Genomic DNA, 27082 nt, shown 5'->3' on the forward strand with positions numbered 1-27082 from the left:
AGTTACCTCTCGCTGAAGCTTCCTTTTTTCAGCTTTGAGTTCATCTTCTACTTTTTCTGCATTTTCTGCTGCATTTTTATACCTTGCAACCTGTCCCTCAAGTCGTCCAATCTGTAAACCCAAACAAGACAAAAAGGAAGATATTCAGGTGGTCCACCTGGAGTTCACCTGCCACCAGCTGCTCTTCCAGAGACACAGCTGAGAAGACACAGGAAGTTAAAGAACTAAGCAGAGAGAAGAGTTGGAATACAAAAAATTAAGAATTGAGAAACACATGGGATTAAAAATGAAAGTGAAAAGCTGAAAAGCAGAAACTGTATGAAAAGATGCAAAGTAGAAAGCAGACTGTGAACTGTTATCAGGACATGATGAAAGAGGTCTTGAGCCCAAGCACAGAGTTTAGCAGTAAGGAAAGGACTTGAGACAAATCCTGATTGCAACCTGCAGATGTTAAAACCCACTGGCTGGATTGTTCTATGTACAGCTCCCTGCTACCCTTAAATCCACATGATAGGCAACTAGACTGAATCTGTGCAAAAGAGAAAAGATACTCATCTATGATTTAAATTACAATCTTTCATTTAATTTTTTTAGGAAATAAGCTGTAATTAGGTTCCTAAAATATGAAAGTATAGCAGATTATAAAGAATTGAAGTTACTAGTCCAAGAAAACCAATTTATGTAACCTAATTACTCATAAGGAAGTTGTATTGTCGAAGGTACCAAACTTACTCTCTGAAGTTTAGAGTTCTACATCTATGAAAACAGTCACACTTAGTAAATCAATAACATGGTTTTATAGCTCAGCACCATAAGATTTGCTCTTATGGTTAGGCTGTGCACAGGTATTTAATTGCAGGAAATATGAAAAAATGTGGTGTCATTCTATGTAAACTAAATATCAAACAATAAATCAAATTATGAAATAAACTTTCTAGTTTTTGTTGAAAAAAGTATTGCAAAAGTGTGCAGTGTAATAACAAACATGAAAAAAGACACTTACATTTTGTTCCAAAGTAGTTATATCTTGTTCAGCTTTTGAAAGCTTAAACTTGTATTCACTAATTTGTCTGTTGGCATCTCCTAGACAAAAATTGACATGAATGTGTTAGTCAAAGCAACTCTCTAGAGTAGTAGTTTCCCTTTTAATTAAAATTAATTAAAAATACCATTTTATTGAGAAACCCATACCCAGGATCACAAAGAGGTAAATGTTCTTTCAGCAGTCTACAAGAGTATGGAAAGGAAATAATTTTGTTTTATTTAGAGAACACAACTGCTGTCTCTATATAATGGGCATTAAATCTCAGGTGCACCAATGAGATACACACCTTTTAAAACACATGTTTAGATCAGCAAACTAATTCCTTGGAGAATAGAATCAATATAATAATCAACACACACTGCAAAATGCCAGACCACAATAAACATAATATCAGCAGCATTCAGCTTAGACATCTGTAATAATATTTGAATAAGGATCACAAGGCTTGAACCTGACTGACAAACTCTAAAGAGCTTTGCAAATTATTTTGGTGTTACATTTGAGCCCTCACATTGCCAGTGCTTTGTTCATGTTCATTAACACAAGCATATTAAATAACAGTCTGTCAAACAAGTAAGTTTTCAGCTGAATAGCTTGCTTGAAATGAAAAGCATCTTATGCTTCTATGAAGCCACATATTAAGTTAAATAAATTTTCATTTTTTGCTTCAGGACAGTAGTCTTCTAGATTAGGTTTCTATATCAAACATTGAACAAAATAATCCCATAGAATATGTATTTTTAAAAAATCTTATCTGAAATTCTATTGTCTAAAAATTGTATCCATGTAGTGGCACCCACTCTAGGCAAGGTTATCAACTTGAAAAATAACTTCCCAAAATGTTGTTCTTCAACACTGAAAGAGGCAGATTTTTAAGGTATTCTACAGTGAGAAGTCCATACAAAGATATATTCCAACAAAAACCTATCTATACAACAATATAGCCACTCACAATACTACTAGTGTACAACAAGAGGAGTTGAAAGTCCTCTCTGCAAGAAGAAAAACTTTGAACAGTAACCATATACCTACTTTGCATTTCAATTAGCTGCAAGTCAGAGCCGTTTTCCAAGTCTATTGTATCTGGATTCATGCTATCACTTTTAGAGTATTTCTGTCGTTCTTCTTCTAACTGCATCTTCAGTTTTCTAACCTGAAAAAGGAAGTGTTTCTTTATGAAAAGAAGACTCTCAGAAGTTCAGTAGTTCTGTATCTAAATGTTCAATGGTAAAAAGGCAGAGTAGTCCTGAGATGCCACTGGCTGAGAAGGTTCTGTAAACAAGAATAGCAGAGCGATGCAGGGTCTGTGGTCTGTGGCTGTAGGCTCCCATCCCCCATCACTGGGCAAACGCCCTCTGCATGTCAGTGCACAATCCAAGCCCACCGGTTTGGTCAGTACTGCAGGGATATCTGCACAGTGCAGGATCACCTTATAACTAACACTTTTTGGAAGAGGAGATCGTATTAAACTCCGTTTATGGATTTCCTCCACTGTGTATCTTTTCCCACTCCAAACACACACAAAGATATTGAACACTATCCTAGTGAGTTTACAGACAATAATCCATGGCTTTTTTTAGGGGGCCCTCTCTCATACTCCACCTGGAAACAATGGCCCTAGGCAAGTCTGGTAGGGCACATTAGTTTTTAATAGTTCCATTTCATGCTACAGCAGTTGTCTCTCAGTTTTTCCAGTAGTCAGGGAACATAGATTTCTCAGCTATGTGCCCTGCGTATGGACATTATGAAAGAAGTAGGAGCTACTTTTTTGGACACTCTCATAAAAATATTGTTCTACAGATTAGCAGTATGTGAGTTAACCTGCAAAACCCCATTCATGATACAAATCAAATATATGATCAGTAATTTTTAAATTATACACTGATAAATATGTGCTTACATATTTATATATATTTAACACTATGACTTATTGGCAGTCCAAAAAACTATCTATACTATAATTAAGGTTCATTCACAGCAAACCCAAATGTTGACAACAATGGTTTAAATTTGCAATGTCTTCAACTAAAAAGCCAAGAACTTAGTAGTAGTGTTCTTAACAATTGCTCAATGGCTATGTGTTTGCTTGAGTCCTTTCTTCTCAAAACAGCTGTATTTAAACACAATTATTTTAATAATATTTTCTCTGTGAGTTACCAAAACCATCAATGAAATAGTATCACTCAGCAATTTTCAAGAAAATGCCACTTGAGCTTATGAGAGTGTAATTGTACTGACTTTAATATTTCTGCATAACACAAAATAAAAGAAAGAGCTTTAAGGATATGCACTAATAGCAAAGTCAGGAACAAGTTAGAGTTCAGCTAACCAGTGAAATGACGTTTCTTTACCAACCAAGATCAAAGACCCATGGATAAGGACATTAGCAAGAGGAACTGCTAATTCCTGGTAGTCACTGAGGTAAAAACTTGAGTATTTTGTTTTGCTCTAGTGCTTATATATTTGATTAAACACCTTTGTGCTTAACATTTGTTTATTGCTTATATATAAATAGGCTGCAAAATGATACACAAAGGTCTACTTCTGAAATGAGTAACTTATTTTACCTGGGACAGTAATTCCTCCTTTTCTCCAGCCAGTTTTCGTAGCCTGATATCTAAAACCAAAGAACCCAATTAAAAATCAGAAATCTGTAACTAAGAATATGTTTTTCATAACTTTTTGTTCCATGCCAAATGAAATGCTCATCAAAGCTAATAGCACTGGGACCACAAAACTTTGATACCTCACTAATAACACAACAACTTTCAGTTAATAGCAGAAAAAAGGGAAAAATCCATTCACACTTCATTCACACTGTTTATTAGTATAACGACTCTAAAAGCAAGATCTCAAGAGTTTAATAAATCTTCAGAGCAAATGAACAACTGATGATTTTTTTTAATACTAGAACAGTTTTGTCCCAATATCTAGAATAGCCATTTCCAACAAAAGATTTTTCTGATTGTGTATTCTTTTCCCTGTCTTATTTGAAGGCTGTCATCTCTTCAGGGAAGCCACCAAGCTTCCCCGTATGTTTAGAAAGTCTGCAAAAATGGTTCCCAAATGACAAAAAAAGTACCTGGAAAGGGACCCACAGGAATGCAGCAGTATCTCTACTTATTCACAAGATCAGTAATGACTACAAGCCATTGCTACAATCAAGCAACTAAGACTAGAGCAGCTCCCTTAGAAATTGTAACTTTGACAGGAATTAAGCATAATAACATTGTATTCCCCTGTGAGGGAGCCACAGCAGAAATACGTATCAAGTTTAGTTTCTGTCAATATAAAAATATGTAACTATTATATATTATGTACAAGTAAAATTCAATAATATAGATTTTTTTTCTACATGTTAACAGAGTTTTACAGTGGATTGACCTTGCATACAATAACTTGCTCAACCTAAGCATAAAAGCAAGTTCAAGTAACTTAACCCCAAAACCCTCAATTAGTGTCTCTGTTGTCCCTGTCATTTTTTGAATGCTTTTAAAATTTCTTTTTCTAATGAATGTGATGAAACACTGCACTTGATGTTCTTTCATTGACTATGTACACTTCTAAAGAATTATTTTCATGAAACACAATGGAAAACATACTAATCCAAAAGATGACACTTTTAAGCAATACGTTTTCTGTTAGTATTAAAATAGGAACTGAACCAAGAGAACTAATCTGTTTCAAACATCTAAGCACACATTATTTTTTCTTACTCAAAAGATACATCTGTCTATTTACTCAGAACAAATAAAAATTAAAATCAATCCTGAAAGTTGTGTAAGCATATATTCCAGAAGCATCACAGGTCCTTGCATCTGCAAATGTAAGTCAAACCCACTGTGAATGAGAAGAGACAAAGCCTTCAAAAACTCTATAAAGTATTCTAGGATACTTTTACCTAGTGGTCCTTCTCCTGCAGATTCCAAGACTTGAGCAGCTTCCTGTGATACAACCGTTATTGTACCAACCATTGATTCATGGTTTAGATCACCATTTGGTGTGCCATCTGGAATTATAACTAATCCATGTTTCTAAAAATGCAAAACAAAAAATAAACTAGTCAGACAACAGAAGTGCTAAATATAAATCAACATATAAATTTTTAAAGAGCCTTTCAAGTTCATTGAAACAGTTACAATGATATGGACCATTTATCCTACCCTAAGGTCAGGTTTTCAGAGTGCACAATAGTAACCATTCTTCCGCCTTTTTACTGACCTTGATTCCATGCCCCATTCCTGGATTTGTTACTGCAAAGTAACTACTGCCAACATACCTGTCCTCTCTTCATTGTTTCCTTCAGGTCAGCCAACTCCTCTCTGAGCTCATCTCGCTCATTCTTAATGCAGTCAAAGTAATCTTTCTGTCTTTCTAGGGCCTGGGCTCAGGCAGATAGCAAGAAAAAGAATGGCACAGAGAAAAAGCATATGACAGCAGATAGATTTTCTACAAGTAAATACAAATAGCTCAATATAAGTAAAGAAATTAAATGTGCTTTTAAAATATATAGTAACATACAGCCCTGATAACTGCCTTCTACAAGTTGCATCTAACTTCATGCTACATTTGTCATGATTTTTTTTCCAGACAAGTCTTAGATTTTTTGACAGATTTTCTTACTCAGTGAATTCTATCCTTTGGTAAACTTTGATAAACTAAATTGAGTACCAAAAGAGTAAGTGATTCTTCTTCATACAGGCACTCTGCAGCAATAAACAAAATTTGCTGAAACTCAAATAGCAAAGATCCTAAAACATTACATCTATTGAACTAATTTATCTGCCTTTTATAAGGTACAGAAGTAGAAATCATACATCATGGAAGAGCTTGAATGTATCCACTCACGAATACTAGTTTATTTACTAGTTGCTTAAGGGTTACAACACTATTTACTAAACCCAAAGCAATCCATTTTAGAGGAAAAAAAAAGCAGCAAACACTAGCAGCACTATTTTAGCAAGTGCAATATGGGTGTAGATAGGTCTGCCTAGCTAAGCTGGAGAGGTTACCTGGCACTTAGTTGGACACATTTACTTGACTGGGCAGCATACAATACTGCATGAATTAAAAATAATCATCATAAAGCAAGTGCAAAAGTATACATACAGTTTGGTCAAGAAAATGATCCAACTAAACATTATGCTATGCATTAATGTGTAGGAATGGACTGATACCACGAAAGAAATGAAGGTGTATATATTTGTGCTGTACTTGCCTCATGTAATTTCAGGATGCTATATTTTAATAATAATCTAGAATCTGTATACTAGAGCAATATTTTGAAGCATTACTCAGTTTCAACAGAAAATTTTGACAAGTGCTGTTGCACTTGATTTATTCATATGTAAATGTAACATTTAAAATAAAGGCAATTCAACATGTGTGAAAACAGTAGCTGACGTCTTAATTTTAAAATTTGTAATATGTCCTTTTATTTCCTAGCACACACTAGATCTCTAACTACATTATAAATAGCATGACAAACCTTATCATTATGTAATTTTGTGCTCTACTTAAAAGACACATATATCTTTTTAATTTTTGAAAAACAGTGGAAGAGATAGAAGGGCAAGTAAGCTCACTACTAGAGAGAATTGACACAGTGGCCCAGGATCACAGACACAGACTGTGTGTACTTGACAGTGTCCTGTGATGATGCTGACCTTCCCCGAACATATTTTCTATCCTTACTCCCTAATAACACAAGTGTTGGAAATCAGAAAATTCTGATGGGGGAGGAAGTGAAACTGATATAACTATGTATTTCTACCTATGTAGCTCTAAGTAATCATTCAAAACCAGTAAAAATCCTAGTGTTTGTACACTCAGGGTTTAATTTAATATGACATGGATTTTGCACAAAATCTACCTCTGCAATTCTTCTGTTGGGGCAGGAACAGGACAACAAAGTTCTGCAGACAGATTTTACCATACTTATATGAGCAAAAATCTGATAATATGCCAGAATCCAGAGATGTTTGGAATCCTGTTTTCTAAATATTCCAAAAGCCTTTGTAACTTTTATACTAAACTAAGAGTTGCGATTACTAAATGAAAATTTGGAGCCACTAAACAGTACAGTAACTGTGTATTTCAGGAATATAACCCAATGTTGTAACTCAGTGTCCTCAAACTGATCTAATTTAAGATCAAATATAACCACAAATTTCAAGCACTGTAAAAACAGGACAACATAAGAAGGCAGGTGTAAAACAAAGTTCTGCTATTTTGTTCTGTTTGCCTCCCTTTCTTTTTCTGAAACAGCTAAAACGTCTTATATGCATTGCAAAATTCAGTTACAATTTTAGTTATAAACTACATTGTGAAGCTTTGCAGAGACTTCTAAAGCTGGAATAGAGTAAAAATTAGCAATAGGAGGGAAAAAGACTCAAAAAACTGTGAGCTAAGAAAAGTAAGTAAATATTTTTAAATATGAGAAAGAAGAGAGCTGCATTTTTACATTTTCTTCTCTAAGAGAGTTCAATTCTGAGAATTAAAAAAAAAAAAAACTGACTAGAAAAATAACCAGTTATGGTGTTTATAAGAATAAAAACTGGCAGGGTAATTTTGGCTAAAGGAAAATATATCTTTCTTGTCATTCTGGCTGGTAGGTATATTTGAATAGAGGATATACTCGTACTAATTCTGGCAATGTATTCAAAAGCACACAAAAATATTGCACGAATTGAGACAGTCCAATATACAAATGTGAGAAATAAGTATGGAAAGGATAGGGTAAATTAAAGATAAAAAGCTTTCAGAAGAATGTGCAGAAAACTTTAGAATGTTGAAATTTTTTTATGATGGAAGAGAAAGACTGAAACATGAAAAAAGGTAAGACAGCATAGTTTTTGAACTGGCCACCACCAGTTAAAAGGCAGCTTTTCAAGGTGACTTGAACTCCAGTAAATAAAACAATTTTCAAAGAAATCTGCATATATTGCAATATGGTACAAAATTCAGGTGGAGAGAAATAACCCCTGAGCTGTCAAGAGCAGACAATTAATTTTTAAAGACTTTCCAATCAACTCCCTATTGCCACCAGGCAATCTACCTGTGCCCCAACACAGCCACAAGTTCAGAGACATGTTGTCACCACTGATGGTAAGGCTGACTCAGTTCTACAACTTCTGCCTGACCAGAAGCAAAGCTGACAAACCCTGCCTGACCTACATTAGCTGCATAGTATCAGCACAGTTCTTTCTGTACCACCCTCTTTCCTATACATGAACCTTAGGGATGCTCCTCCAAAGGTCACATACAACCATTGTTTCAATTATGATTCTCAACACCCGAAGTATTTCATGTATCACATCACAAAACTAGCTTGGCTCAGTGTCGCATCCAAGCTAACCAATTCTGCAAGTATCAGTAGTACAATACAGGAATGTGCAAGTTGGTTGCAGAAGTCAATTCAAGATCATATCTTTTACCACTAGGCATGCCATCAAAAATTTTGCAAAAAAATTGTAAATTTGTATGTGTAACAGTTCATGTTATAGATTTAATTAGTACTACTTTTCATTAAGCAAGTAAAGTGTGGCTCATTTTCTGAAGAAAAGAAAGACTGCAAAACATTTTATTTAAGTTGGGAGTGGCCTTAATTTCTTTGGAGTACACAGAATTCCTTGGGGTGTAGAGGGCATCCATCTACTTCTAAATTTAAAAAAACAGCTTTCCTCCTATATTTCATGCATACCCCTATTTTTTTATCTTTCCAATTATTTGTCTCCTGGAGATGAAACACTTCTTTGGTTATGGAGTCTATATTCTCCTGCATACGTTGATTCGCCTGTGGTAAATAGGATGAGGGAAGAATAAAAGAGGAAAGAGAAGTAAGGAAATGGAAAAAAAAAATCCCAAACATTAAAATAGATAAAGGAAACTAAGTATAAAAGTCAACTGAAGAGTTTATTAGCATGAAGTTACAGAAACAGTGTGCAGTTTAATGTAATGTATTTCTCATTAATTCATGCAAGAGAATGCTATTTAATTCTATTCAATCACTGCTGTTGGGAAAACTTACTGCAGCTAGAGTTACTTTTCTTTAGTGACTTTTCCCACTGCAATCTGTGGATAGAAACAATTACCCTGCTGTACTTTCCGGATACCTTCAAGTCCTCTTTGGAAGTGAATATTAATGTTAACAACTGGTTTTATTAATTTTTTACAAAATAATCTTCTTGAAAGTACAAAGAAGGGAGTTTGAATCAAACATCCAGGAAGCAAAAGACAACTGCTGACTGCTTTCTGATGCTATGTGAATACGTATCAAGTGTAGTCCTACTTTTTTAGCTGACTATCGCTGCATTTTGTCGCTTCCCCTGCAAACATAATTAAATGCTTAGCTATGAAGACGACGTAAGAATTTTAAGGGCTAGAGACAACTTTTTTCTTTCTTAAGGAGTGAACTTGATTTTACATCTGGGAACAGAAGACAATGTCTTTCTGCAAAAAGCTACATGTCTTCAGCTAGATTTTGTTAGTGTTAATAGATGGCGAAAAGACACAACAGGTGGTAAATATGGGTCAAATCTTCAAAGGGACTGGATGTATTAGTGACTATTTGACACATGCTACATTCTACCAAAGTAAACACTCCAGAAAAATCTACTGTATATTCTTAGTTCGTATACTTAAACCCCACCAAAGCCCCAAACAAGAGCATGCAAAGCTGTTGTTTAATTCTCAGTGAAGTCAAAGATAACTTAGAGCAAGCAATAGAGACACAACAGAACTTTTTAGGGCTTTTGCTCATCAGCATTTATGCTAACTCAAAATGCTGATACTTATGATAATCTTAATCCTTTTCTTCTGCTATTAACATATCAACTCCAGTTCATGAAGCAAAAATACTTCTAAAACAGAACCGGGACTTTTCAGAAACCATTTCAAGTTACAGTACTACCACCTAGAGAGCACAAGAATATAGTGAAGAAATAAAGCATCAGTGAACTATTACACAGCTTTTGAAAATGACAGTAGGGGACTTTGGCCTATACACTTAAAAATAATCAATTTTTACTGCAATGAAGAGACAGTGGGAAAATTATGTAATAACTGAAACTACAACTTCCAACTAAAATAATTGGGAAATGGACATCCATATACTGCTGACAATTCATATATGTATCTCTTTTTGGACCATTTTAAAATGAAGACTGGTAATAGCTCTGCGATTTCAGGGTGGGTGGGTTTGTTTCCAGAAACAAAAGGGAAAAGGGGAAAAAGAACCGTGTGAGAGGGGCAAAGAACACACTGCATACCCAGCAACATGGTTGTGGCCCAATAACATGCTGACCAGTGTTGCTGTGTATTATGCTTGACTGGTAAGCAAAGAAATATTCAGTATGGCAAACTTCAATTGTTGATACTCATAAAAATTAGAAATAACTGAAATGGAAACTTTTGGGAAAGGCAAAGAATAACATTTGGTATTATCCATGCATCAGAACTTTTAGCTATGGAAAATTATTTTGGCCACACAAATATTAATTCTTCCCTCAGAACAAAGAAAAGATACCAGGAACATTCATGAGAGAACCGCAATTCTCACAGGAATTAAAGGTTTTGCAAGATATAATACATTTGAAAACGAGACATTTTCAGCTTCATAAATTTAAGGAGGATCAGTAGCTTAAATTCTACCCACTAAAACAAGATACATTATTTATTAAAAATGCAAGATAATATTTAATCCTGTTTTGTGTATGATTCCCATTCAAATCTTACACCTTACATACTTGCACAGATTCTATCCTACACTCATATGAACATACCTCTATCAATTCATCTCTCTGTCGAAGGCCCTCTTTAAGTTCATCCAGCTTATGCTGCAGAACACTGCAGTTGTGTTTCTGTCTTTCCAATTCCTGTATTAAATAAATAAATTATTTATATTTATTTTTAGTTATGTAAGAAATTACTGCAAGGATTTGAGAAATTATACCTACCAAGCAGTTAAAAAACCACTGAAGTGGTCTAATAAGTTGTCCAGACACTTACTACACAGAAGACTTTATTTAATAAACTGTAGAGAGAAAAAATGCCATAAAGACTTAAGCCCAATACTAACAAGTAAAGCTACTCTGAATATTTTCAACTGTTCTTACTAAGTAGTCTAGATTTATGTACTTTATAAGTAGAAAGAAAAATACCTTTGACTTCTCTTCATTCTCCCTATAGAACTCTGCTATCTGTTCTTCTTTCTCCTCAATAACATCCTTTAAAGTATCCACTTGGTAAATCAAGTTGTTTTTCTCATTGTCTAGTTGGGCATTGGAAACCATAGCTTTCTTGTACTTCTCTTCAACTTCAGCTAGTGAATCCTACAGATAGCAGAAAAGTTCACATTAGTTTAACTTTTTGATGCATGGTTATAATGTTAAAATACCACCATAATGTTAAAGTATGAGATGTTAGACATTAAAATTATGCAACCATTTTTGTTTCTGAAATATATTCTTTAGAGATACCAAGTAACAGTTTAGTTCCATTATTCAGCTTCAGTCATACACAACAATGAAAAGTTATCATTACAAAGGCATGAAAAATACAAGATAATATTCCACTTGCTTTTTCTACCCCGCCACATTCACAGCAACTCACAGGGATACATTAATAATATCACAGCTTCATATTCTAGTGAAGCTAGATAGTAGTAATTCTAGTAGTAATATCATTGCTCTCAAGGCATGCATGACAAAAGGGTTCAGAATGAGGCAACAAATCTAACAGAGAGAATGTGGACAATTAAATCAGTAAAATAGACACCACAAAAATAATTCCAAGAGTACCTTTAACTTAATGGTCATTATTTAAGTAGTGCCCTATGACCTTAGATTCAAGACTTTAAGATAGCCATATTACTCCAGTAAAAAACATTTGTTATTTAAACAGATATTTTATCTTTGGTTTACTTACTAAATTTTTCTTTAAAAAGCATGTAACTTGGTTCTCTACCTAAAAGTGTGCATGCCTCTTAGACAAATCTCCCCCATTTACTATTTTATCTTGATTTTGGCTATAGTTGGGGTTTTTTTGTCAGAGTTGTAACAAATGTCAACCATTTATAATTAGAAAACTATCATTCTAGGCACTTTTAAGCATGCCTTTATTTCAATATGCATTATATAGGGGTTGGGATTACATGATCTTTAAGGTCCATTCCAACCCTTTAACATTCTATGATTTGAAAATAATAAAAATTGATTTTCAGAGTCCTAATTTTAGAATTGAAAAAGAACTATTAAGCCAATACCTGGACAAAGTAGATCTATGCCCTACTACAAATCTCATTGTACTTCATTGCCTGTTCCTTGAAGGTATAAGTAGCACTATCTCCATTTTTAAATATTTATATTTTGATAGTAGAAACACTAGTACAGGAAGGGCATGAAGCTTGGGTTTCCAGAAAATAGAACACTAAAACTAATATATTGAGAAGGTGGCAGCAATCTAAGTTTTCTAAGAAAATACTTAAGATCACTATCTGTTAAACAGTAAAATTATGCAATCATTTTTGTTCTGGAATTACAGTCATGTCTTCTCTTTATAAGTAACAAGTCACAGTTCAATATTCTGCTATAAGAAAGTAAAAAAATTCCCTATCCCCAAACACTATTCCACACACTATTCCATGTTGTAAACCTCCAGTTTGGGAAAGCTGTCCTTAGAGTATGTATTTTATATTTTATAATTTTATCATAATCACATGTATTTATTTCACTGAATTCTGGAAATGTCTGCTGGAGAAATACAATTTTTTGAAACCCCAGAAAAAATAATTACAGATCAGAAGAGACAAAACAGCAAAACAGTATAAGTTGTGAAAATATAAGACAAGTGCCATTATAGTCTAGGAAGCAGTAGGAAACAGCAAAGATGACTCAGGATAAGAAAAAAGAAAAAAAAAAAAACCTAAATGCATGCAAGTAATTCTGAAGATTAAAACCAGAGAAAGCATTTCTTTTTGTGATGCTGTAAATACAACAAATCTTGTAAAGACTGGCAAAACAAAATGCTAGAGCTAGCAAACCTAAAGACTTTCAAAGAATAATCCAGTTTAGAGTAGAAAAAAGAAAATATTAGGATTATAATGAATGCTATAGTAATTTCACAGGGAGGTATGAAATTTAACAAAAAAAAAAATGTTACTAGGGAAGAAGTCCAATTTGATTATTTCTGTGAATGTGGTGACTGAGGTCATGTAGTAATTTAGTTTGGCAGAGATCCAGCTGGTCCAATCTCCTAACTAAAGAGGGTCAGCTGAGACCAGGCTGCTCACAGCTCATCTCCATTTTAAGTATCTACAGAAATCTAGATTGCAGATGGTCAAACTTGCTGGATGACCTACACCAGTGTTTGCTTTTCTTGTGAAAACTCTTTTTTTCTTGAGTTCTAACTGGATTTTCTGCTCCTACAACTCAACTTTTGTCTGTTTTTTCTTTCCCTTGCAAAGAAGTCTGCCCTCTACTCTCCACTGCCTCCGATCAGACACGCTAAAAACAGCAACAATATTGCCAACCACTACTCCAAGATTTATCAAAGCCCATTGTCTCAGCCTCTTACTGTATGCCATGTGTTCCAGGACTCCAATCTTAAAAGACAAGACTAGGTTGGGGCTTAAAACATCATCTTAGAATGTCATTAATTAAAAAAAATAAGTTGAGAAAAAGTTGAGAAAAAGGCAGTACCTTCCTAATTAAAAAAAAAATAATCTCTATGAAATGTGAACTAACCTAGGAACATATTATTCCGTATTATCAACAACATAAAATCCAGTTCAATTCTGAAAGCCAAGCACAGATGATGATCTTACTGTTGCACACTGTGCTCTTTGGTAACTGTAATGGATTACAGTAAATAATAATCGATTAACCACAAGTCAGAACAGTAATCATGAGATGCTGGCAAACGCATCAAAAGTGAGAGTTAGATCCATTCTGAAAATAGGAAGCAGTCTCACATTACACTTCATTTATGTCTCATATGTCTATGTCTAATAATCTTGTAATCTACTACTCTTTGAAATGCTTTTAATATTTGTATGTCAGTATAACTAAACCAAAGCATACTTCATCTGAACATATTGCTATCAGGTTTAACGTTTCCTTTAAAGGTAAAGTTATACTTCAAAGAGGAAATAACTTTTGCAACACTAAACAGCTCATATTACATATATTCCCCTTACTATATAAGCTAATGTATTGTTAAATTAAAGAAATTCAAGTAAGCTGATATATACATCACCATCACATGCTCTAATACAAGAAGCATTCATTTAATTCAGTCTCTATATGGATATAAAACATATGAAAAGTTCTCTTTACTTTTACATGAAACACAATTACACAATAGAAAAGAGAACAGAACAAATGTCTGGAAAAGATTTGTAAGCCCCATAATTTTTGAACTCTGTATCCCTTCAATATAAAACAGTGAAAAGGAGGATTATTTTAAATTTACTGCACTGTTAATTGTGTGAAGATGTATAAAAGAAAGGCATACATACTAATTTAAACAAGCAAAAATAGAGACAAATCTCCTGTGGAAGACTACACCTAGTACACGTAGTTAGCTCAGTGTGCTGCTGCAGTACAAACTGCAGATTGCATCCTCAGTAGAGGGAAATGACTGGAGCTTCCAGCACGAGCAGTGATCGGGCACTGAGCCTTTGCACAGCAAGGTGCATGGGAACCTGTGGCACCAGCCAGGCAAGTGGCCACTCAGAGATACAAGGGGAGCCAATGGCTCAGCAGGAAGACCCTACACCCCTGTGTGCATGGACTGTGGAAACAAAAGCCCACGTATTGCTTGGTTCAGGGTCCCTGGTTGGCAGCACCCAGCTTGATCTCGAGCTGGTTTTGTGATAATCTGCCATGATTAAAGTACTTAGAGAAATCAGATATCTGAGACTCTCTTATTGGGAAACCTGTGGCAAATCCTGTAAGGAAACCTTGACTGACAGTGTGAGAATGGTGTGTGTAGCCAGTCTAGTGCAGCACCCATTGACTCACTTGGTGACTCACTGGAGGGTTTTGTCCCCAGCAGTGAAAGTCTGGGGTGGTAGGAATGTGACTACCACAGTGGATACAGGATTGCCAGACAGGAAAGCTTCCTTAGCACTCATTAGCCTAGCACTGAAAAAACCAATCTGTGATTTAGAGAAAATAATGAGAATACAAACTAGCATAATTTTTTTTTTTTTTTTTATGACAAAGAATTAAAACAAAATTCATTTTCTCCTGCAAGCAATATGCCTGCTAAAATGATTAGCAGCACATCTTTCAAAATAATTATTTTGGTTTTGCTTTCTAATATGAAGTATTTGCTGAAACCTGGAGGACTAATTCTTAAGTTCTTTGCCATAATTATCTCCCATTTCTTTGTTCCCCACTTAATACCTAGTAATTATTTTGTACATATGTTTCTTTGTTAACAAAATTCTAAAAATATAAACTGAACGCCTCATTATCTTATCAGAAAACACCTATATATATAAAAACATCAAAAAGTATTAACTCTTCTAACTGTAATCAAATAATAAACATGCAATCTCATGTACATTTTAAGCTGATGCTCTTCATGCATTAAAAGTTAGATACATGCTTTAAAGAAATTTTAAAAATTGTTAGCAAAGCCACTATACGTTAGTGAAACTGGTGATAACTCCATTATGCAAAATACCCATTCAGAATGCATGCTTGGGAGAAGCCCTGATACCTTTAATTCTTTAAGTCCCTGCATGTATCTCCCTTCTACATCATGTATCTGGTCCTTAAGATCATAGATATCCTGCAGGACATAGGAAGGAACCATTGCATAAGAAGTATGGGGGAATAATTTAAAGTTAAAAAAGCATTAAAAGGTTTACATGCACTTTGTCAAATGACAAAGCCTGCAATAATTCCCAGAAATTAAAATTTATGGAAATTAAGGTTTTGTTTATAACCCTAACTCCAAGGCATCTCAAATAGCACAGAATTGTTTGAAATTCAACATAAATAAAATCTTATCTTAATAAGCCAAACTTTTAAACCATAATTATGAACACAAACCAAGATAAAATACCAAGAAGGTAAAAAAATACCTCATTATTGAAAATTACATCCTCATAGCATTTTCTTATTATAATATAAATTCTCTATTAAAAACAATCTTCCTATTTAAACTAGCTCCAAATTCTCTAAAAATGCAATTCACCCGTAATTCACTGAGGGAGGCATCAGGATCCAGCAAACTGCTTGCATCTCCACTTCCTCTCCTAGATGAGTTGCCACTCTGAGGAGCTGCACTTACTGCATTGCGAGATGAGGGCTTAAAAAAGGGAAAAACATTGTGTCAGGAATCATATGGTTATTTCTGGTATACTTGATAATACTCTTTGTAAATTTCTTCAAAGTCACAGCATGGCTTTCTCTCTTGTTTTTCTTAATATTAGCTTACAGACAGTATTTTCCATTGAGTATTTTCCAGCACCTGTGTTTTTTCTTGTAAAATGTTGGTTTCTTGTTGATGACTTAGTGTACCAGAACATTAGAATTCTGAGTCATCTATCCAGAAGATATTCATAAGATGGATAATAGTGCTGAAATACTGTAGACATTTACAATATTACTAACTATTATAATTCTGTCATCCAGGATTCAGAAGAAAGCCTATAATGAGAATCTATCATATGGATTTTTATAGCCTTAGCCTCCTCAATTTTAGCCTTTCCTGGTAAGTATTTCTCACATGAAAAATAAATTGTATAGAAAATTATTATTGGCCAAAAGTAAACTAAAGAATAAATTTTTTCACTCAAGAAATAAAAAGCATAAACCATTAATTCTGGACAATAGAAAATTATATCTAAAAATATTTTTGCAAGCTAACCCTGACAAAAAATACAAAGAATACACTGAATGTATACTTTTTGAATTATTTCAACACTTGCGAATTTGTGAATGAACACTGACTTTAAGTAATTCTAAAAGAGTTTCTAAAATTAAAAAGTCTTACCCTTGAAAATATTTCTGAATGTGATTTTTCACTCTTTTCTTCCAGCTGAAAGAGAATTGGGAACGTGATTATCTTTTGTAATAAGGAACTACCAAATTAGCATCTTTTGTTCAAAGAGATAGAAATATTTTTAAATAAAACCATTTTTAAAATTTCAGATGATAGCATAGACCAAGACAGGAAAAACAATATTTAGCTTAAAAAATAGTTTTTACCTCAACTACAAAATAAATGTAAAGAAAAAAGCTTGTAAATAAAAAAGCCAGAAACTTTTCTTATTTAAAATGCCATTACCAGTACTGAGCAACAAAATATGTTTACTCTTTTAAATTGCAATTATATATGTAAATATATATTTCAAGTAGTATTTAAATTTCAAGAGTAATCACTACAATACTAGATGGCATAACAGATGCAAAGCTTCATGCAGGTACCCACTTAAGGCAGTCAGTGACAGCAGGGTGAATGCCCTAGTTATAGAAAACACATCTGTACATTCAATCTCTTTAATGTCACCTGTGATTACATTACAATAAAAACTGGTTCAGGTAAAAGTGTATAACTGAAGTGTACTAAGTAAAAGCAATCTACAAAATAATTTCAATTCATATTTTATCTACTGTAGACTAAGGAAAAGAACTACCACATTCCCTTCTTAGGAAACTGCTATTGCAAAATTATATTGTAGATATCCACATTTTCTACATTTCTGTGAATCCAAACAGGAGGGATTAGACATGTATTTAGTATGGTATCACACATATCTTGCTTCTCAAAGAACAGCTGTTTTTCTCTATGCCAGGGATAAGTTTTGAAAGTCTACTGCAATCACAGAAGAAACAATACTTGATAAGACTTTCCTTTTTCCTCCTGTTAAGGTTTCTATAAAAGCAACATTGCTTCTTCATGACAAATTCACCATGTCCAGTGATGTACTAAAATTATAGATTGCAAATATTTATCACCAGTATGATGATAGAATGATATGAAGAATCCAATTGATCTGAAGGATACATTTGATTAACCTAAATAAAATTATAAATTTCGAATCTAATAGTAAATAATGATGATAACACAAGCAACTGAGAAGGCAACATAACTCAGTCTCAGCCTCCACATTTATTTTAGCAGAGCATTAATTTCAGAAAGTCAGCTTTATTATGGGGAAAAAAGAGCTAAATTTTAAGCTGGAGAAATAATTAGTCTCTCATGATTTGAGAATGTATAGAGAATAAATAACATTAATTATTACAACTTATACAGCATTGTAACAGTATTAAAATATCATATAAATGCAAAGTCACAAAGTGGTTGCGAGAGTAGTCTAGCTCTCAGTCTCCCATTTAAAGGAGAACCACAGCCAACAGCTGTGGCTTGATCTAGCAAAGTGTCACCAGCTCCTGAACACAGAGGCTCTGCAGCTTTGCTGTAACCTGACAGACTGCAACAATAATGTCCTTGTGGAGCTTCTTGGAGTGTCTGGTCTGAAGTCCTAAACTGCAGTGTGAGGTTGCTGGCCCTTGTTGCACTGCTTGGCAAGGGCACAAAGACTTTGGCTCTCACCTACACAAGCAATTACACACTGCTGATCACCACAAACCATTCCTTTTGCTCAATTAAATAAACACCTCCTCACCTCCTCTAAGCCTCTCTGCCTACCCACTGCATGTGCTAACCCTAAATGCTATTTCAAAAGATATACCTAAGAACAGAAATTTGCCTTTTACTCCATGCTATTAAACACAAAAGTTTTGCCTGCGAGTAACAATAATTTTTAGAAGTTACAGCAGCAAGAAAGAGAAGGTGGCTAGGTTTGGTATAAACAATGGTCAGCCTAAAGGGAGCTGCACAGGAAAACTATCACGATAATTTTCCTGTAACATGATCTGTTGAATGACATGGGATTCTGTACAAGTGCACAGCCAGCAAGGAGTGCTTCAGTAATGGATTCTGAAAAAATCTCACATGGGATGAAGGAACACTAAAATGCACTAATGCAGGCACAGTTCTAAGTATTTTTGTCACGAAAAGAAATAACAGTATTCCAAAAGTACACAAAAACCGCCCTAGCACAGTTAATTTCCATTAAAAAAAAGAAAAATATTTGTGTCTTTAAAAGATTGCTAAGCTTATCACACACACACAAAATTGTGAAGTGTTACACTTGTCACATGCTTCTAACAACAGACAAAATCTCCTTTAAAATAAGGAGCATGCTTTTTAAAAATTCACTCAGTGCATTTTCACATGAAAACAAGCCCCAACTCCACAACAAACCAATTTTCATTTAAGTAATTTACAATGCTTTAACAGTATTTACTCTTCAGAGTATGAAAAGAAAATCCATAGTTTTGCTGTATTCACCATAGTGTAAATAAAAGCATTACACTCACACTATTCAAAACTTGGCCACAATCTGCATTCGAAACAATGCTTCCCCTGTGGCTGGAACGACTGAAATAATCAGCAGTAGTTTCACTTTGATCAGAAAAATCAGAGGACTTCAAAAGAGAAGGAGAAGGTAAAAGAGAACTGAATATAACATCACTGAATGAACAAAAGTTTTTAATAAACCAAAAAAATCCTACCTTAAATCTCCATTATTGCACTAAAAACAATGAACATTTTTATTGATTTATCATTGTCAATTGGAGTAATATGAAAAAAAGAAAAAAACAGATACCAAAGGGTTTAGTATTAATTTAGGGTCAAAAACAAACTACAAAAATTTCAAAAAGTTTGCAGATCATAAAAGACAAATTATATAAACTGATCAATAAAAATTATTTCTCTACAAATGTTGTCATTTTTCAAATCAACACAAACCAAATGGTGCCAGCTATAATTTGGGCTTCTTCTCATTCCTAAGTTTAAGACGTCTTACACTAGAAGGCAAAATTACTCCCCAAAGATGTATATCAGTCTGGCACCTAAAAAGGTGCGGGAAAATGCTAGTGCTACACATTTCTTGTTAAAAAAGGCAAAATGTATCTACGTGCAATTACATCTGCCATGGGAATTCAAGTGAAATATTCAACTGAGAAACATTATGCATGTAAAACACAACATTAAATGGGAAGAGTGGGTTTATCATAAGTTTATTGATAACATTCTACTTCAAACGGTAGAAAGTTAAAACTAAATACAATGTTCACAGTGAAAGTGATTATAGGAGAAAAAATCCTTCTATGAACAGTTTGAAAATATATTATTCTTACCCAATTCTCACGATCAAAAAAAATCTTCATACTTGATCTATGTGATTAAAAGCTAGTAAGATTGTCTAAAAGTTACATATATAACTGGCATACAAAAACCAGTTTACTGATGAACATCTAGCTCAGACTATGCTATTTGAGGACTACAGAATTTGTATTTGTTGTCACTGCTATGTTATGTTCTACTTCTCTGACAACAAATTTTCCAGCTATTTTTCACCTACATCTATATTTAAACCAATATCTTAATTTTCATTAAATGTAGCTAGCTAGGTAAATTTTGATAGTTGGAAATTTGGTTAAACTTTCCTATTGCACTTGCATTTCACAAAATATAGAGATACCGAAGAGAATTATTCTTATTTATTATGATCACAGCAAAAGAACAACTCAGGCTGCAATCTATGACAGCACTGGTCTATCATTCAAAATCCACTTCTCTTGGCTGTTGAGAAGTCCATATACCTAATAAACCTTGCTGTCCCTCCTTCTATAATTTTTGTAGTCCTAGTATCTTTCCCAATGGGTTCATCAAAACTGATACACTTTAAGATGGAGAAGCATCACATTGTTTCTCTCAAGTGTTTTCTACCTTTTAGATCTCTCCTACTTGCTCTTCTGATTTTCAGAGAGAACTAACCTGACTTCTCCAGAGTAAAACCAAAATACAAGCCACAGAAACAGTAGGCAGTAAATTCTTAATAAGATTTTTACATCATCAGATTTTCAGGATTATTTCATTAAACAAATTCTTTGAACTCTATTAAGCATTCAGTAGTGTGAGTGAATATACATTGGCATTATTGGTTTAACATATACACAGTGAGATCTGATATATATATATTCCTATATATCTTAAAGTACATACTTTTAAGGAATTATCTTAGTGTTAAGAAAATCTAAGGAGACAAGTTTTCACAATGCAAGAGACTACATAGGTATGTCAATACTTGTCACATTTTAGAACTTCATAAAGCAAAGCAAAATTACCTTTTTCCTACACCCTCGAAAATTCACTCTGATATCTCTTGTAGCTAAAAACATTAGTTTCTGACAAATGTGGTTTTATTTGTTTAATACATATAACACTGTTAATATGTGAGAAATTTAAAAAAGGACCGAACATTGCAATTTAGTCCATTCTAGAACACTGATAGCTTATTTTGTTTTGTGTGGCATGACAAATGAGCAGCTATACCAATGAAACTTAGACAATTGTTCTGCAGCAGAAGCAAAATAAAACTCTTTAAAATCACTTTGCAGTACAAAGAGCCAAGTTTAGAATGACACTTTTAATACAATACAGACCCAGAAACAAATTTCTCTCATTTTGTATATTGGTTATCAAAAAAATGAGAAAACTTTTTACTACATGATATAACAGTTTCCATTAACCCTCTTCCCCCCAAAAAAAGACTTTTCCACATGTACTGTAGTGTGTTTCATGTGCTTGCTCCATCTATGACATAGGGTGGTATCCCCAACAATGTGCTATACTTCAACTAAAGTACAACAAAACTAGTTGTTTATTACAAACATTAAAAAGATATTTAGAAAAACAAATTCCTTCTACAGTTTACTGTCTTAATGCTAAATATTTACATCTCGCTAAAAATCACAACTCTTACAAATCAAAACTTCTTATGTGGAATGGAAAAATCAAATCTGTGTGTTGGTCAGTGAAACAATCCCAAGTGGACATACTCATAACTGCTGATGTGTTAATATCAAAGCATTCATCAAATCATGCATAGGAATGCTCACCACAGGACTACTTCGGACTGAGCTTGCTCTTGAAGAATAACTGTATTCAGATGGCTAAAGAAAAGTTATGAAGGACACTTTCACAACTTTCATAGATTTTTGTCTGCAGAGAACAAAGATAATGAAAGAAACAACCAGAGGCCTATTACACTAAGAGTGCAAGAACTATTTGAGTTATGTCACCCATCACCACACAACAAAGCCTGAGAAAGAAGGAATGAAGCACCATGTATAGCCAGTCAGCCATTATTATGCCACACTCATATGCTGCAATTCCTATGCAGAATCATGTACTTTCTTATCCTCTGTGTTTCCAGTTAGTAGGATACTTTTTGTGTAAAAAAATTATTTAAGAATCTCAGCAGCATTTACTATTACTACAAGGCATATCTATTTCCATGTGTCACTAAGAATTCCCTTAAAAAACAGCCAAATACTTTTAAAAAATCAAATCTTAACTAGTTGCATAACTAAATTAAACATTTAAATTGCAATTTGGTTTTAACTGCTCTGAGGCCTACAGACGTTTTAACACACCCTGGGAACTGCAGCTATGCTGTACACTTAGCAGTTTTGTTTTATGGTCACTCATGCACATTCTCCTGAAAGAGCTATGTTTAAAGGTGCAAGGCTGAAATCTATTTATGCAGTGGATAATAAACGCAGCTGAGAAACTCAACTCAAAAAAAAAAAAAAAAACGTTTCATGCTGCTTTGTCCCTCCCTATGAAGAAAACTCCAGCAAAAATTAGAATTATATACGTATCAGAGTTATATGTAATAGCAGTCTTTACTGTATTGTTTTATTGCTCACTGAATCTTCTAATATTTTCTTGAGAACATACACAAAGCCAAAAAAGGTAAATCATCTATTTGTAATCCAAGTGCAAAAGAAGATCTCACTAACTAATTAAATACACTACATAATATTTGATGATTTTTTACATAGGTTTAGCATGTCTCTAAATGGAAGTGTAAGATGGATTTGAACTACTATAGCAGCAAAACGCAACGTTTCAGACGTTCATGCCAGTTTTTAAAGATAATTTTTTGCAGAGCTACCTTAGCCATTCTTATGGCACTACTAGATACTCTTGATTTTGTAAAGATGCAGATTAGGTTTTCATGCTATTAAATTTAATACACATAAAAAATGTAAATATGGCATCCTATTTAAAAGTATTCAAGGTGTATTTACCACAAACTTCAGTAATCTCCTGATTTCGATCCAAATGCTTAAATTTTAAAATACTGTTTTTAGTATCAGACATGCAGTTGTCATTTAGTGTGCTTGAATTAACTTAATAACCCCAGTGCTCTTCAACATCATTGTTGCATTCACCAGATTTATGCTTGTCTGTAAAAAGAGTAGTAAAACAGCAACTACTAAAATACTTTTAAGAGGCAATTTAACAACATTAAGAAAATTAAACTGAATGCCTCCAAAAAATTACACACAGAAAATGCTACTCTAAAAATATCCCAGAAATGCACATGTAATACCGTTGAGCCTCATGGCCATACAATACACATTTAAGGCAACCATGCATAGGGTGCTTACAAAATAAACTTGTATTTCTCATCAAACCAGTGTTTAAAGGAGACGCCTATGAAGAAAAGTGTAATTTTATATTTATATTAGGCCAAACATCTAAAGATAAGTTAAGATATTGCTTTATATTGTACTAACCCTGTAACTCCTAGCTGGTGCCACTGGATCACTGTATAGAGAAGATGACTATAATGTGAAGAACAGAACAAGTCAGAAATACTTTTTCTGCATACATAAATTTTTAAATTTATGTTCTATAGTCCACAGAAGTCCTAAAGATTTAAATACTAAATTTTAATCTATCTCTAGTAGACAGAAACTTCCAGGAAGGGCGCCTCCAGAAAAGCTTGTTATCTTTGAAATCAATTTAAACATTATTAAACCAATCCAGTATTTTTTCAAGTAGATTCGTGGAAGAGAGTGAAGAAATTAAGTAGTTCTCAAATAACATGTCCGTTTTCTCTAGTTAGTTATTTAAACCTGGCCATGACCACAGCTACAGGTATTGGAAGATATTACTCATCTCATAATATATCAGTATTTTATAATTTATATTGAGATGGAAAAAAGCACTGCAATGGTGCTAAACATCTAAGACTTTTTTTTGTTATTTTTAAAAGACAAGAATTTGAAACAGCAACTATCACAGCTGCCTCTTGCTTTCTGTATATTATACAGATTCATGAAACAGAAGTTACTTTAAATTTAAAACCTCACATGCGTAACAGAGTAATCTGCATGTTACACATTAATTTTATAAAACACAACCTTTACAAGCAAAAAATACAACTGTTACCACTTTTAACTGTAATAATTGCAAGTGTCAGAGAGATAAGTTAGTGTCATATGGCATAAGTAAGCAAAACCACATATATGTATTTTATATAAATAATTAAATTAATATAGAAAGAGACAGACCCAAACACGGTAGGAAGGAACTGGTTTACTATATCCAAGGCTGCTATAGTTTCTTTGATCATAGTAAATTCCACTCTGAGGGGTGAGGAAGGAAAGAAGAGAGAAAACAAAGGTTGCATCTGTAGCTCTTGCAAATGAAAGTTTTGTCTTAACATTACCCAAGTGTTCCCAAGCTTACACCTCGTGCAGAATGCTGTAAAGTCTTCCCTAATGTTAACCCCAAATCCATGTATCTTTCTAAAGCAAGTAAATAATAAAAGCCTCAAAACTATTATGTACTTTGTATATCAGCATTAACTGTATTTCTATATGCTCAAACAAAATAGTAAATAATTTTGGTATTTCTCCTCCATAATAAAATAAAAATTCCAAAAGCTTGGTAAGTGCAGCAATGCATGAAAAACATAACTGAAAGGACTTGCTAATAATTAGTACAATTATTTACTTTTTTACATTAGATACCATTATGAAGTATTTTGGAGAGAGAGAAGGACAGAAATATCTGATAACTGAATTGGGGCTGGATGCTTATGTGACACTAGCATAGCCTGTACCCTTACCACTATTCTTTACACCAAGTGTGCATACTGGAAGTCTAGCAATTATATTTTGGCTTATTTCTGTTGGGTTTTGACATTCTCTACACAAATTGCATATATATGCACATATGAGGCAAAAAATTCATACACACATAAAAAAAAAAAAGAAAAACCAGACAGATAAAAACATGGCAAAAAGTAATGCCTGCAGAATACAGCACTTCTTATCTCAAAAGGCAACAGAAAGCAGAAATATTCATGTTGCTCATTTGTTCAGGAACTACAGGAACAGGAAAAGAACACTTCAAAAACACATAGAGAAATGCTGTAATACAATAATAAGTAAATACAAAAGTACTTCAGCCTAGTCTCAACACAAACATCCACTGCTGTTCTAACCTGAACCGCCCCCAACCCCTAATGCAGTTGCTAATTCATCAGTACCAAAAACTGTCTGAAAAATTATATCCAAAATATTTCATTTATCGACACTATATTCACATGTTAAACACCAAACTTCCTGGAATAGTTTCAGCACAATCAAAATAAGCCTCATGCCTTTCTCAATAAGTCACTGGATTAACATCAAGGTCTATGGCAAATTCAATCTGCTGTACATCTAAAATGTTTCTAACTATGTGACAGGGGGACAAAGCGGGAGTAATAGGACACATATCTCCATCCCAACTGAATAAACTTTAATGCAGAGAATGCCACCTTTAAATAGTTCCAAGAACCTTTTCCAGGCCTCCATCAAAAGAAGATTTCTATTCAGCTGATTCCATTGATGGCATTGCACTGATACGAAAGCAGCTTCAAACACAAATTGGAGGTCAGAATCTGATCAATATGAGGGTTTTTTTTTTCCTAAAAACATTTATGCAAATGTCAGGAAGCTAACAAGTTTCTCCATGATGCTACACACTTAGTATATTTATAAGGAATATTATACTAGAAAACTATCCAATAAACCTTTATGGGAATAAAGAGCTTTCTCCTTTGAACTTTGAGATTAACTGTAAGCATGACTCCAAGAATGAAATTTAGAGAATTAATAACACTATATAACAGCATGTTAAATCTCAAAATATAAGTAAGACAGACATAAGGACTTAAGGGTTTTATCACCTAAAACAGAAACAACACAGGAAATTCTAACTACCTAATTAGAAAAAAATAGGCCACGCTTCTATCACTGTGTTAAAAAGAACTGGCAAATGAAACTATAATCAACCCTATTCTCATTAATATAGGTTTGGATTAAAGCTAGTGCTCACATTTTATAGAATTTAAACCAATAAACAAACTAAAAAAGCTTAACAATACAGACTAATTTAAGCACTATATTGTGCTTGCCTATCTGCTAGCTAATTCAGATAACCCTGCTATTTAAACAAATACAGCTTTTTAAGCTGCTTAAATATTCCTTTTGGTGGTACTTGATGCTTGCCTCTTATGAAGAAACACAGATTTTACGTGGCATAATACCATTGAGAATGTGATGCCATCTACTATCACTTCATAAAAATACGATAGATGTCTTTTAAGTAAATATATACAAACCAGTTGCATATTTTCTGGACTGAAATAACTTCCCATTAGATTAAGTTAAAATTTTTATACAGTAATGGAGAATACAAATAGATGCATACACACTTTTCCTCCCCAAGGATATCCTCCAAGTCTAATCTGTATGGCACTTTACAGCAAAGTTTAGAAATAACAACTAAATGCTAGAAAGTGCTTGCTGTAAGACAGGTGTCTTTTCTCCCTGAAAAAAAAATTATACATGTAGGCTACAGAAAGTATTAGAATTACAAAAGTATTCTAGGTCTGAACATGTGATAGTACCCATTTATATACTTTTTAAAGTCAAGAATTTAAAGTCATAGTTAGTACCATTACATCTTAGAAACAAAGCACAAAAACAGTCTTCCCTCAAAGCCATGCAAAGTATTAACATAGAGGGACCAAATATCTTGCAGATCTATCCTTAGTGTCATCATACTAAAGTAAAAGAAAATTAAAGTGAAAATCAC

General features: G+C 33.7%; 1 protein-coding gene across 17 annotated transcripts in view; it reads right to left on the reverse strand.

Moving 5' to 3' along the window:
- Positions 1 to 27082, reverse strand: part of LRRFIP2 (LRR binding FLII interacting protein 2) — a 52633-nt gene that overhangs the window by 1624 nt on the left and 23927 nt on the right. For 2 of the 17 annotated variants that reach the window (XM_041714556.2, XM_002198955.5), the window contains 9 exons: positions 17054 to 17098; positions 16253 to 16366; positions 11206 to 11376; positions 10828 to 10920; positions 4947 to 5079; positions 3613 to 3662; positions 2078 to 2198; positions 1004 to 1083; positions 7 to 111 (listed from right to left, as the gene is read on the reverse strand). In XM_041714556.2, coding sequence (XP_041570490.2) covers positions 7 to 111; positions 1004 to 1083; positions 2078 to 2198; positions 3613 to 3662; positions 4947 to 5079; positions 10828 to 10920; positions 11206 to 11376; positions 16253 to 16366; positions 17054 to 17098 — 912 coding nt within the window. Of the gene's footprint in view, positions 1 to 6; positions 112 to 1003; positions 1084 to 2077; positions 2199 to 3612; positions 3663 to 4946; positions 5080 to 5324; positions 5427 to 8747; positions 8841 to 10827; positions 10921 to 11205; positions 11377 to 15772; positions 15845 to 16252; positions 16367 to 17053; positions 17099 to 19446; positions 19555 to 22035; positions 22090 to 23724; positions 23773 to 24504; positions 24580 to 27082 lie in introns of all 17 variants that reach the window. The other 15 variants (XM_072924042.1, XM_072924043.1, XM_072924044.1 and 12 more) reach the window with 15 other exon arrangements.

This window comes from Taeniopygia guttata, chromosome 2, assembly GCF_048771995.1.
Source record: "Taeniopygia guttata chromosome 2, bTaeGut7.mat, whole genome shotgun sequence".
Lineage (NCBI taxonomy): Eukaryota > Metazoa > Chordata > Aves > Passeriformes > Estrildidae > Taeniopygia > Taeniopygia guttata.